The following is an 11,815-nucleotide window of genomic DNA, read 5'->3' as shown; positions in this document are numbered from 1 at the left end:
CGCACAATGTAGTTCTACTTACGTTATTAGGAATGCCAAATTAAATGACCAGCCACAACAAATCCTCCTGTTAAAGAAAAGCATAGTTATTTGCCATGGCAATTTAAAAATAAGGAGCCAGAAGGCTAGAGAAGGTCCACTGTGAAGATCACTGGGTGGAAAAGCTGTTATTACCTGTATTGACAGTGACAATGGCAATGATAGTTAGCTGGGAGAACTGTCTCACTTGGCTTGCTTTGTTCTGCGGGTTCCATACCGAAAATCAATAGCTTGTCTGGATTTTGCTCTTGACTGCATGAGTCTTCTAGTCTGAATACCATCGTAACCTCCTAGTAATTTGCCACATTTGTTCCAAAGATTTTGCGTGTTGTTAACTTCGGGAATCATAAATTGGAGCTGTTTTTGGAGCTTGTTGTTTTGGAGACGGGTAGCATAGGCTTGGAACTTTAGGAATTGTTTATCAATGAAGTCTCGAAGTGGAACTGTACGGGTTATCTCATATAACTTTTGATTAGAGATTATGAAACTATAATCACCATTTTGTGGGTCTTTTTTGGCATATCCTTTGTAAACCATTTTTCGTAAGAAACTGCGGTAGATCACATCAAGTCTCTCTTTTTCCAATTGGGTTAAATTTCATGCTTGGACTGAATACAGAAGCCTCAAGCATACTAAACTGTCAAGTAGTGAAACGCGGGCTGGGAGGCTAGCACCTACTAGCCCAAGAGTCATATTAATTGGCCCCAAAAAATTTCTCCAGCAGTGCGTATTTAATGTATGCTAATAACATGTTTTAATTAATTAAGTAAATTTATTAATTAGTACTTAACCCATTAATTGATTAATTACTGGTAGCTACTTTAGTTTTACTTAGAATCAGTTATAATTTTACAAAAGCTTTTATAAACAGTAAAAAATCATGTGACCTTCTTGATTAGTAAGAATAAGGCTTTTGTCATCATGTACTTGATTGTGTGGACTACGCTGATGTCTGGCATGAAAAGTGATACTTCTTTTAAGAGATTTCACTTTGTGAGATCAGCTTGAAAGACAGCTTCCAGTTCACATAAATTTACCTGGAAGTCATTTAAAAAACTTGTCTTTCAGAAATCCACAAATCCCCAAAAAACACTACACTTGCCCGTCGGCAAGTAAAAGTTAGAATCCACAAGACATAATGATCACAAAATCTCCTAGCCTCAGGCTATCGGACACGACTTTCTCTGAATGCTGATAGGGTAGGAGGGGGGAGGGGGGGGGGTTAAGTGCATAGGGTGTGGGGTGGTTTGGGTTTGGGTTAGGGTTGTGGTGTAGTGGGGTGTGGGGTGGTTGAGGGGTTGAGTGGTGTGAGTTAGGGGTCAGAGTAGATGGGATGAGGTGTGGTGTGGTTCCATGATGGTATCATAATGATAGGATGTCGTCTCCTGACCAAGTTGATACTTGGCCATGGCCGCACAACACCATATGCAATCAATTGTTACATTAAAAAAATTCCTTTAAATTAAAAATAAAATTTAATAAGCACCTTACCTTATTTTTTTCGCTTCTTGGTTTGCATCACCATATACAGTTTTTATAATAAATGATTGCTGTGAAAGGACAAAAAAGTAAGTAAAAAAGTTTAAAAAGGACCAAAAGGGGCTAATGGTGCTCTTTCACACCAAGCAAAATGTCAGACCAGTTGGCCTAGGTTTCAACCAGCTCTAATGACAACTACAACAATGAAATACCGGCTACAAACAGGACACATTGAATGTGTTGCAAATTTTGTAATTGAAGCTTAATAGACCGAATGCATAAATGGCGGCCAAAAAAATGTTCTTTTGCTTATGTGCTAATTAGACTCACTAGCCTCGTTTGCATGTACAAAATACAAAAGAAATGTTGCTTGAGAGCGAGGCAAGTGAGTCTAATTGGCACATAAACAAAAGAATATTTTTTTGGCCGCCATTTATGCATTCGGTCTATGACACCATAATCATTTCAAACTCTGGCAAGCAAACATGTTTTGAGGAAACAAGTCTGCCTGCTTCAACAATATGGAGATGTAAATAATAAGGGGCTTACATTAAAACTGGAACGTGGAGGCACCTTCACAGTTTGTTTGAAGTCTCGTTGTGCCACCACATAGTTTTGCCAATTCACTTCAAAGCTAAATCCATCCAAGGAAGCCTCAAAAAAGTTGGAATTATTGATTGTAACAGTAGTCTGTTAAAGCAAAGAAAAATGATGGATATGAGAAAATGTGTTTAAAAACATTAAAAGTACAGCTTTGGGTGTTCAACCAAATGTATGTGGGTTCTGTTTGTAACACGTAGAATGAAATCTCTGTTCTAAAAACAACTCAATGTATTTGGAATGATTTCAGAGAATAGATAAAGTGGAATTAAAGGTGGCAAAAACCAGTTTCAACACTTTCAAGAGACCTTGTTATTAGAAGGATCGACACTACAACACTCTATCACTTAACGACAATGTTATGGTACCTTATCAAACACCAATAATTATTGCTGAAAAAGATTTGGTCATTTTTGTGACATAACAGATCACTGTGGCAACAGGAAAGCCCTGCAAAAATACCCCATATTTTGGCTTTAGTCGCTCATATCTCAAAAACGAATTCTGTGACTCCCACATTTTATGTCTGAAATGTAATCAACATGCCAGAATGAAACATTCTGCAAAGTTTAAAAAAAATCTGTGGAGTGGATTCAGAGCCACCTTAATTAATTCAAAATTTGAGGTAGCTCTGAGTCTGCTCCACATAACTTTTTTAAACTTTGCAGAGAGTTTCATCTTGGCCTGTTGATCACTTTTGTGCAAAAGAAAAATTTGGGGTCACCTACCTCGTTTTTCAGATAATTATGAGCAAATAAAGACAAAATATAGATGTTTTTGCAAGGCTTTCCTGTTGCCATGGTAATTTGTTATGTGACAAAAATGACTGTATCTTGTTTAGCAATAATTGACGTTTCACATGGTACCATTACATTGTTGTTACCTGATTCAATGTTGTAGTGTCAATCCTTCAAATAACAAGGTCTCTTGAAAGTGTTGGAACTGGTTTGAACCACCTTAATTAACCTGTGTTGAGGTGATAGGCATTTTAACATACTCACATTTATAAGAATAAATGGCTTCGTCGTATTTGATGATGGCATTGAAATACTGACTGGGACTGTTTTGCCTAATTCAAGTGATATACTTCTCGGGAACAGGAATACACCAGCAATAACAGAAATTGTCACACAAATAAAAATGGCCACTGCAAGATAAAGAACCCTAGAAAAAGTATGAAAATATTAACTTTTTTTCAGCTTTACAATAAAAGGAATGGTAACTTCAAGCAGCCCTTGATTTACATAGAGGTTCAATCGAAAATCCTTATAAGGAGCGACAAGATTCCTTTGTTTATTTCTTGCTTTGTTGGTTAATTTGTTCACTCATTTATACGAATGTATGTTCGTTGATTCATTCATTCACTCAATCATTTCTTTATTCCTTCAATTGTTTGTGTATTCATTCATTTAGGCCTGGAAGGTTGCTCATCAATAATAATAATTATTAATTTAAGCAGAATCCGAACAAAGACTCCTTTCTACACAATTACATGTATGTATGTCAAGGTGCACATAATTGAAAACACTCCAAGGTTATAAAACAATTTAATAACCTACATTCTCCTCGGTTTTAGTCGTCTATCTCTCACAGGAATCAAAGCAACCAAGTCATGCTCTTGTTCTGTAAAGAAAAGTGAAAATGCTTTGACTTTATTACTTATTATTTTTTGTACAGTTACATCACCACAAAATTAAAAGAAAACAAAGAGTGATTCCCTTTAAAGCTTTAAAGCTTAAAAGGTTAACTCCCTTTAGTACATTTTTTAATAATAGAATTACCAGTATTTAAAGAATAAATGCTATACCGAGTAATTGCATTGTGACTAAACTTGATAGACAACAAATGCAAGGAAACAATGTTATGTGCTTGTAATATTTCGATATAAATCTATATCATCTTCGGACTAAGGCGGGATACAAGTAGCAGTATCCCGCCTTAGTCCGAAGATGATATAGATTTATATCGAAATATTACAAGCACATAACATCGTTTCCTTGCATTTGTTGTCTATCAAGTTTAGTCACAATGCAATTACTCAGTATAGCATTTATTCTTTATTTACTAAAGCTATCAGCAGATAATGGATTACCAGTATTATTTACTGCCTGATAGGAAAAGGCAAAATTGGTTACCAGGGCTTAAGAAATCAGCAAAGTACACATTTCCTAATTAATGTGTAGCTAGCAGCCATAAACCAAGCAGCATGAGCTTTAGTTTCCATTTGCTGTTGTTCTTAGACTATTTGTTCCATAGATTTAAGAATTACAGATTGTCACACCCAATCTGGGAGAGTAGTCAAATTATGCGAGGACTGGACTTTTGACTTTGTGACTCATAAATCACAAAGTCATGTATCATTGAAATGGTTGTAGTTCCACTTGAGCGTCAAAGTTGTCCAAATTAAGTGTGATTAAACATTGCATGTTTCTTTGCGTTTCACAAGATTTAAGGCAAAATAGATATTCAGTCTGACTCATGCATTGACCTTGTGAGAGTAGGTGAGAGTAGCATGGCTGGGGTAGTGGTGAGAGCACTCGCTTTCCACCAATGTAGCACAAGTTCAATTCCCAGACACAACGTCATAGATGTACATGTAAATAGGTTGAGTTGGTTTTGTACTCTGCTTCAAGAGGTTTTTCTCTGAGTACTCCATCTTTCCCCTCTCCTCAAAACCTACCTGTCATTTCAATTGATAATTGTGTTGATTTGTTAATTTCAGTTTAAAGTATCCTCAATTAGTGCTCCAGCACTAGAAGAAGACTAAACACTAAATAATAAAGTAGTGATCTACTTTGTAGATTCTAACAACTTTTCCTGATAACAATTAAAAAAAGACTTGAGAACAGCAGATAAGAAATACCTTGAAAAAATAAAACAATTTTTTACAAGTCATGTTTGGACATACTTATGCCATCTTCAGTTGTAAATGAGTTGTACAATTTGAATTTAAACCTAATTTGTAAGAAAAATACAATGAGCACAATATTTAATTATTATTGATACATTAGTCATATACAAACATCTCATCTTATCAAAAGCTTGTCAAGATTCTTGTTCCACTGAATGTTTCAAAATATTAGACTAAGAAAATTAAAATAAAGGAAGCTTTGCATACCAAATTGGAACCAAATTACTCTTAACCAAGAACTACAACATTTTGGCCTATCTCTTTCAGTTTAGTCTCGTTGGTTACTGAGTTTTAAATCACAACAAACTTTTTTTTCAGTTTTTCTTTTTTAACGGCTTTGTCGTGACGAAAAGTACCTAAGTACCTTAGCTATCAATTTATCCACTGTATTTTTCTCTTAAATAGGTTTAAATTCAAATTGTACAATTCATTTATAACTGAAGATGATTCCGTGCGATGTCTGTGTAACAGGCGACCCAACGGCATAAATCGAGTCGAGTGTCTTATTGCGGCGAAACATGTCTTGCAAAAAATTTAAAAATGTTGTTTTGAATAAAAAAGAGCAATCATTGGATTTCAAGTGTGGAGTTCACCTTTTTTTGAAAGGCCCTCTTGCCATTTTTAAGGCTCTCATTTTCCAATGACTACTCAGACCTGGAAAAAACTACTAGAAACTGAAAGTCAGCAACATCACTGAGGTCATCTCTTTGTTAAAACTGAATGGGAGAATAGAAAAAATTTCAGACTAATGGTCCATCTCATGCAAATGAATGTACAGTAAGTCACAAGTAACAAAAACTGAGGCTTTGCCATTTTGACCGAGTTGACAGAGAGGTCAATACATCAAGTCAGAGGTTGTTTATTATATTACATGACTTCAAACTTGATCAATTCAAGCAGCCAGTAATACAAGCGCATATCAGTCCATTCAGTGTTTTTAACTGCACAAGTCACGTGAACTAACAGGTAGTCTATCAAAAATATATTTATTATCGAGGCAAAATTAATGGTAAAGTAGATTTGGTCCACATTATCAATAATCCCCTCGCCAAACAAACATTTAAGAAATGCAGAGTGCCAATTACATGTATCTAATTTTGTGTTTAATTTGCCTAATTCGCAGTGAGGAATACTTTTTTTTCGCTATTTAACAAGCATAGCTATATAAAAAGGCAAATCAGTTACTTCCACTTGTTCCAAGGTAAAAATCCGCACGTGCGGGATCAAAGTGCAGAAGCTGCGGAAACATCAGCAACATGCAACTCCGCATAACTCCTCGAACTCGTTCTGTCTTCCTTGTGCGATCAAATATTCAAACAGAGATCATCTAACCTTTTGTAAGTTTACCAGTTCCTCCACAAGTTGGGCAAGTCTGTGACAAACTGGCATCACTTCCATTTTTACTCAAGATCGGTCTCCGGTCAAATTCTTCATATCCACTCGAATAGAGATGACCAGGCGCTTGATTTGAAGCAGTTGCACCAAAATTATCCCCCTGTACATTGCTGTCACTGGTTGGGTCGGAAAGGATATTTTTTTCATCATTATTTAACATCTCTTCACTTCTGTTTTTCCTAAACCATCGACTTTTGAAACGACGAGGCATCGCCGCGCATCACTGCTTGTGGTTTCAGCGTCGTGTAAAGGTACGTAAAACGTCCCTAGCAGTTCACACGGAGCGTATCAAGGAAGTTGAGAGAGTCGCATGTGGTCTAGAGGACAACGATTCTCTCCATCACTGCCTTATTTGAGACAAATGCACTTGTCATCGGCTTCCTTTAGTGGAGGGGGCGAGGGGATCCCAAGCCGATGTGGGGACTTTGTGAATGTAGGTTGTGTCGCCCCATCGCCTTGTCTCCCCACCTAACCCTAACCCTAACCATAACCGGTACGGATCCTACCAAGAGAAAATGAGGGGACAGAGAAGGAGGCTTTCGGTCCAGCCCTTGGGATATGTCATGTCCACGAAAGTTATTTTTAGACGAGCGGAAGTCTTCCGAGACGTTCGCATGCAGGCCAACCTCGGTCCAATGTTTGAAAGAAAATATATATTCATCAGCCTTCCACGTGCGCCGTCATTTTCTCTTTTCACTAAGAACCTGAGAGCGAGACAAGACTGCATGCGGACGTCTCGGAAGACAGACGTCCGCTAGAACAAAGACTTCCGCTCGTCTAAAAATAACTTTCGTGGACATGACATATCCCGGCCAACGCCTTGAGCCTCCCTCTCTGTCCCCTTATTTTCTCTTGATCCTACCTAACCCTAACCCTACACTTAAGTTGGGGAAGATGCTTATCAGGACTTGCAAGGACTTGGAAAAGGTTCCTTGTTTTCAGTTCAACTTGGAAAACAACGCAGGCTGAACTTTACGTAATTTAAGGTACGAGGTCCTTAAAATATAACCACGGAGCTGTTTTGATAGCGTGAGCATGAACTAGAAAACCTGCAGATGTCTGTGGAAATATCGACGTTATCGTTACCATGTGTGAAATCCAGCAACCAGTTTTTACATGTTACAGTTAAGCAGTTATTTATGTAAGGGGTAACTGCTGTTACAGTTATGTGCGTACATCGAAAATCCAAAAAAAAAAATTTGATTTATGTATAGATTTTTTTGGCGAAAAGCGACTTTAGCACATGCAAGAGTTTTCTGAATAGTTTGGATTTTCTCGGGCTTTCAAAAATTTGTGAAGCTTTTCCTTCATCAGCCTTCCACGTGCGCCATCATTTTCTCTTTTCACTAAGAACCTGAGAGCGAGGCAAGACTGCATGCGGACGTCTCAGAAGACAGACTTCCGCTAGAACAAAGACTTCCGCTCGTCTAAAACTAACTTTCGTGGACATAACATATCCCGGCCAACGCCTTGAGCCTCCCTCTCTGTCCCCTCATTTTCTCTTGGTCAAGGTAAAGGAGTTTGTTCTATGAACATGGTCCAAAGAGTGTGACATGTAACCCGGCAGCGGTGCTGATAGTCAGCGATGCCTTACACCAACAGTTCTCATTGGTAACAAGTGGCAACTTAATTAACCCCCTCCACATGCTAATCGGATGGACTCCAAGAAGAACGAAAAAAATATGCCAAACTTTGTTGAGTACTGAAACAAGATTTCTACTGAAGAATTAAACTCATGCATGATTAATTATCCTATATAAAAAATATAAGCAAGTGATTCATTATAGCTTAAAGTAGACACAACACTGATTTAGTTCTATAAAATTAGAATTTCTTCAGCCTGATCTCGTACACGCGAGAAAATCTCGCAGTCAACTAGAAGAAGGCTGTGTACAGCTCAGATCTGTGTTTCCACTTTATATACTAGTACTGGATGACCAGCAGCCTCCGGCCAGTCGGGGTTCTTAAGTTGTTCAAAGGATGGATAGCCCCGTCTGCTGGATAAATCACTATCCAGTGGATAAGTAATAGCGAAACCAATTGCGCCATCCAATGGATAGTGATTTATCTGGTGGATAGCGTTATCCACCTTTTTTAACAACTGGGGCCAGATAACTATTCGGTGGATAAGTCACTATCCAACAGTTTTCATGTATAAAGATTTAAGTATTGTCTTGCGTAATTGTGAATGTGCATACTCTAAGTACATCCAAGAGTCCGTTAGCCAAGAGTAAGAATCTGGTATCAAGTTTGTCCCCACAACGTCAGAAAAGTGTCTATTTTTAAATTAAGTTTTGCGGGAAAATAAACCATTGAACAAGTCGGCTAACTCTTAGGGCCAGTTATTTAAACAAAGTCTAACTTAGGCCGCAGTTTAAGACAATCAGTGGACCTCCAAATCTGTTTATAAGCGGTATATTTTAAGTAAATAAATTGCTCTCTAGCCTGGAATGCAAACCTCCTTGTTACCATCAGCAGCACACAATACTTCGATATGATTGTTGGCAACATTGAAAATGGCTTAGAACGCGGTTTTGTTAAACATTGTCTAAAATATGTTTTAATAATCGACCCTTAGTGTTTTGTATTCAAATCAAATCTCCGGGGATTAAGATTCTGTGTGTGTTGTTTTTGCGTTGTAATGTTCATTCATATTTAAATGATATGGAAATACCTCGAACAAAACGTTTTATTCCCAAAGGGTTTGAATTGGTACGACATTGCGTTAGCCAGTTTCGATTACAAGGTATTGAAGTGTAAGGATCGGTAATTTTTTTCTGGTAAGGATAAATGCAGCTTTTTCTCTTTACTTGAGGGATGGAGTTTTAGGGACACTGTGAGGTAATATTGTCTGTACTCCCAGATGTGAGTGTTGTTGAAACTGGGGAGAAGAGAGAATGGGAACACTTCGTTACCGTTATGCGTTTCAAAATCGTCATGCATCTAATTATCTGCATTTCTGAACATATCGCCCCTTCCCCAAAAAATTGACGCAGACACAAAGATTGGCTGAGTGCAAACGCCTCTTTGAGGCTGCAGCCATGATTTTTTTGCAATTTAAGTATCTTAGGCTACTATCATTCATGAATGCAACATGAGTAGATTTACCTGTGAAAAAGGCTTTGAGGATCCTCTCGACAGAAATATCCTTTATTTTGCCCTTAAAGCCCTTTCCTGAGAAGTTATTGGTCTATGACATGCCACACTAACAATTTCTAATTAGGCAATGGTGTTCTAGCTTTTCTTTATTTAGCTTGGCTGCAACTAGTTCAACTGCTCTGGTTTTCTGGCCAGTAGACTGCGACTGTCAAGATATTATACAAAGGATAAGCAATCTTTCAAGAGAAATCAATGAATGACCTATAAAGTAATGGCACATGGTCCCGGGGGTGGGGAACTCCCATATGGAACAGATGGGGATGCTCGTCAGAAATTTTGAATTTAACCCCTAAAGGAGACCATCTGGGCGTGGATCAAGCTTTTTGTGACCCCTAAAGGAGACCAATCTGGGCGTGGCTTAAGCAAATTTTGGCCACTAAAAACAAGTTAAAAAGAAAATTTGACTTCTGTTTCTCTTCGCGTAATTCTGTGTTTCTTCGCGGAACCCTAAACGAGACCTTGGCGGCTTAAAATATTGGCGCTTTGCCCGGAACACCCTAAGCGAGACCAAAATCGAAAATTTACACCCCTAAGCGAGACGACGAGCATCCCCGTCTGTTTCATCATATGGGGGTTCCCCCCCCCCCCCTCCCGGGCGCAGGGTGTCTAAGTTCTGTCAAAAAATGTATCAAGAGTCCTCAGTTTTTTTTATAGTTACAAGAGTATCCATCATGAATATTAGGTAATTGATTTCTTTCACTTCACCTCTTCCCATTCATATTCCTCTCATCCTTACTCCACCCTCACACCACAACCATTTTCCATTTCCTATCCCCAACAACACACTCGCCGGCTAAGACAATTCAAAAGATACTATGGCAAATTATCCTTTTAAGTCAGTCGTTACTTGCGGGGGTTTGTGTTTTTCAAAGCATTCTTGTGTTCATTTTCTTTGTTTGCCTTAAAGGGAAAAATCGACAAAGAATTATGAAAAAATGAAACAAAAGACGGTTGAGGTTTTACAAATCTGGCGTCGATTCAAGTCGGTTAGAAAGTCAAATTTTAGCTGAATTAACAAACGTTCTTTTTACAAGGATAATTACTTTTCTTTTCTATCAAAGTAACAGACTTGTAATCTTACCAAGTAATTTCTTTTCCAAGTATCGATTTGTGGTCAGTGAATGTCCATATTAAAGTCAATGAAGATAGTTTCCCTTCAAAATGAAAGGGGCGTAAGCCTTTTGAACAATTCAGACACGTCTCCGAAAACACTCTATTTGCAGTTTTGAGGATATAAATCGGCCTAGTGCATTAGGAAAGTAGAGTTAACGACGTTTTGAACGAAAACTAGAGAAAACTGAATGGTACAGCGGCCGACAGCTTCCCACGCTTACCACCCGCGACAGGTGCCTCGATTCTATAAGAAAACCGATTAAGATCTGGGCTTGTTCCTAAGTTCCCGAAGCGAAGGAAATCCACTCTATGCGGGAATTATCCCGCACTCCCGGGTTAGGTCAGGAGTAGGGGATAATCCTCAAGTACATAAAAAAAAAAGACTTTTATGTGGTACAAGGGCCGAAATTTACCAAAAAAAAGGTACCACTGGATTGTGTGCCAGAGCGTGGTACCGTCACGAGTAAGCTTGGCTTTAGGCCAGCGCATCGCTCATGAGACCGGGTCATTGCCACATACGCCGTTCTCTACAAGGCAGTGAGGGAGAAATAAGTCGGTCCTTAGACCATGTACGACAAAGTTTTTCCCACGGTGGCTAGTTCCCTTTATATAATTTTATTTCGAAGATTTATATTTTTTAAAAGTTTTCGTGGTGTTCTCCATCTGGTAAAGCACATTAAATCATGGTAGATGACGATTTGAACAAGTTCATTTTAAAATATCATCACGTGGGATACCATACGCAGACCACACTGATTTGTGTGGTCCAGTTTCGTCATCATCGAAGTCGCTGTTGGTAATTGCGCACGCGCTTTTGCTTGCCAAGGAAAATGAGCTATATGGCCTCGGTTGTTCAAAAGGTGGATAACGCTATCCCCCGAAGTAATCACTATCCAGCGGATAAACACAAGCAGAGTCAATTGAGTTATCCAGTAGACAGTGATTTATTCAGTGGATAGCGCTATCCACCCTTTGAACAAGTGGGGCCCGCTGATGTATGAAAAGCCTACGGTGCCTTGAGTACTTAACGCGTTTCCGTCGAGTTTCCGTCTGGACAAGTGCAAACCCCAACAGGGGTCAGCGGTTTTTTGTTAAAATAATACTCGTTGCATGTAAATA

The 11,815-nt window shown here is 38.5% G+C and overlaps 1 protein-coding gene across 2 annotated transcripts in view; it reads right to left on the bottom strand.

The window, feature by feature from the left end:
• LOC138013237 (transmembrane protein 106B-like) overlaps positions 1-6,666 on the bottom strand; it is a 9,919-nt gene extending 3,253 nt beyond the window's left edge. Inside the window, exons 1-6 of one of the 2 annotated variants that reach the window (XM_068860257.1) lie at positions 6,362-6,666; positions 3,678-3,741; positions 3,120-3,282; positions 2,092-2,208; positions 1,531-1,589; positions 23-67 (exon numbers count right to left, since the gene is read on the bottom strand). In XM_068860257.1, the coding sequence (XP_068716358.1) occupies positions 23-67; positions 1,531-1,589; positions 2,092-2,208; positions 3,120-3,282; positions 3,678-3,741; positions 6,362-6,635 (722 nt within the window). In that variant the 5' untranslated portion in view covers positions 6,636-6,666. Of the gene's footprint in view, positions 1-22; positions 68-1,530; positions 1,590-2,067; positions 2,209-3,119; positions 3,283-3,677; positions 3,742-6,361 lie in introns of both variants that reach the window. The other variant, XM_068860256.1, reaches the window with a different exon arrangement.
• Positions 6,667-11,815: the final 5,149 nt, after the last annotated feature.

This window comes from Montipora foliosa, chromosome 8 (genome assembly GCF_036669935.1).
Source record: "Montipora foliosa isolate CH-2021 chromosome 8, ASM3666993v2, whole genome shotgun sequence".
Lineage (NCBI taxonomy): Eukaryota > Metazoa > Cnidaria > Anthozoa > Scleractinia > Acroporidae > Montipora > Montipora foliosa.
Note: the sequence above shows the minus strand (reverse complement) of the source record. Positions and strands in the feature narration are given on the sequence as shown.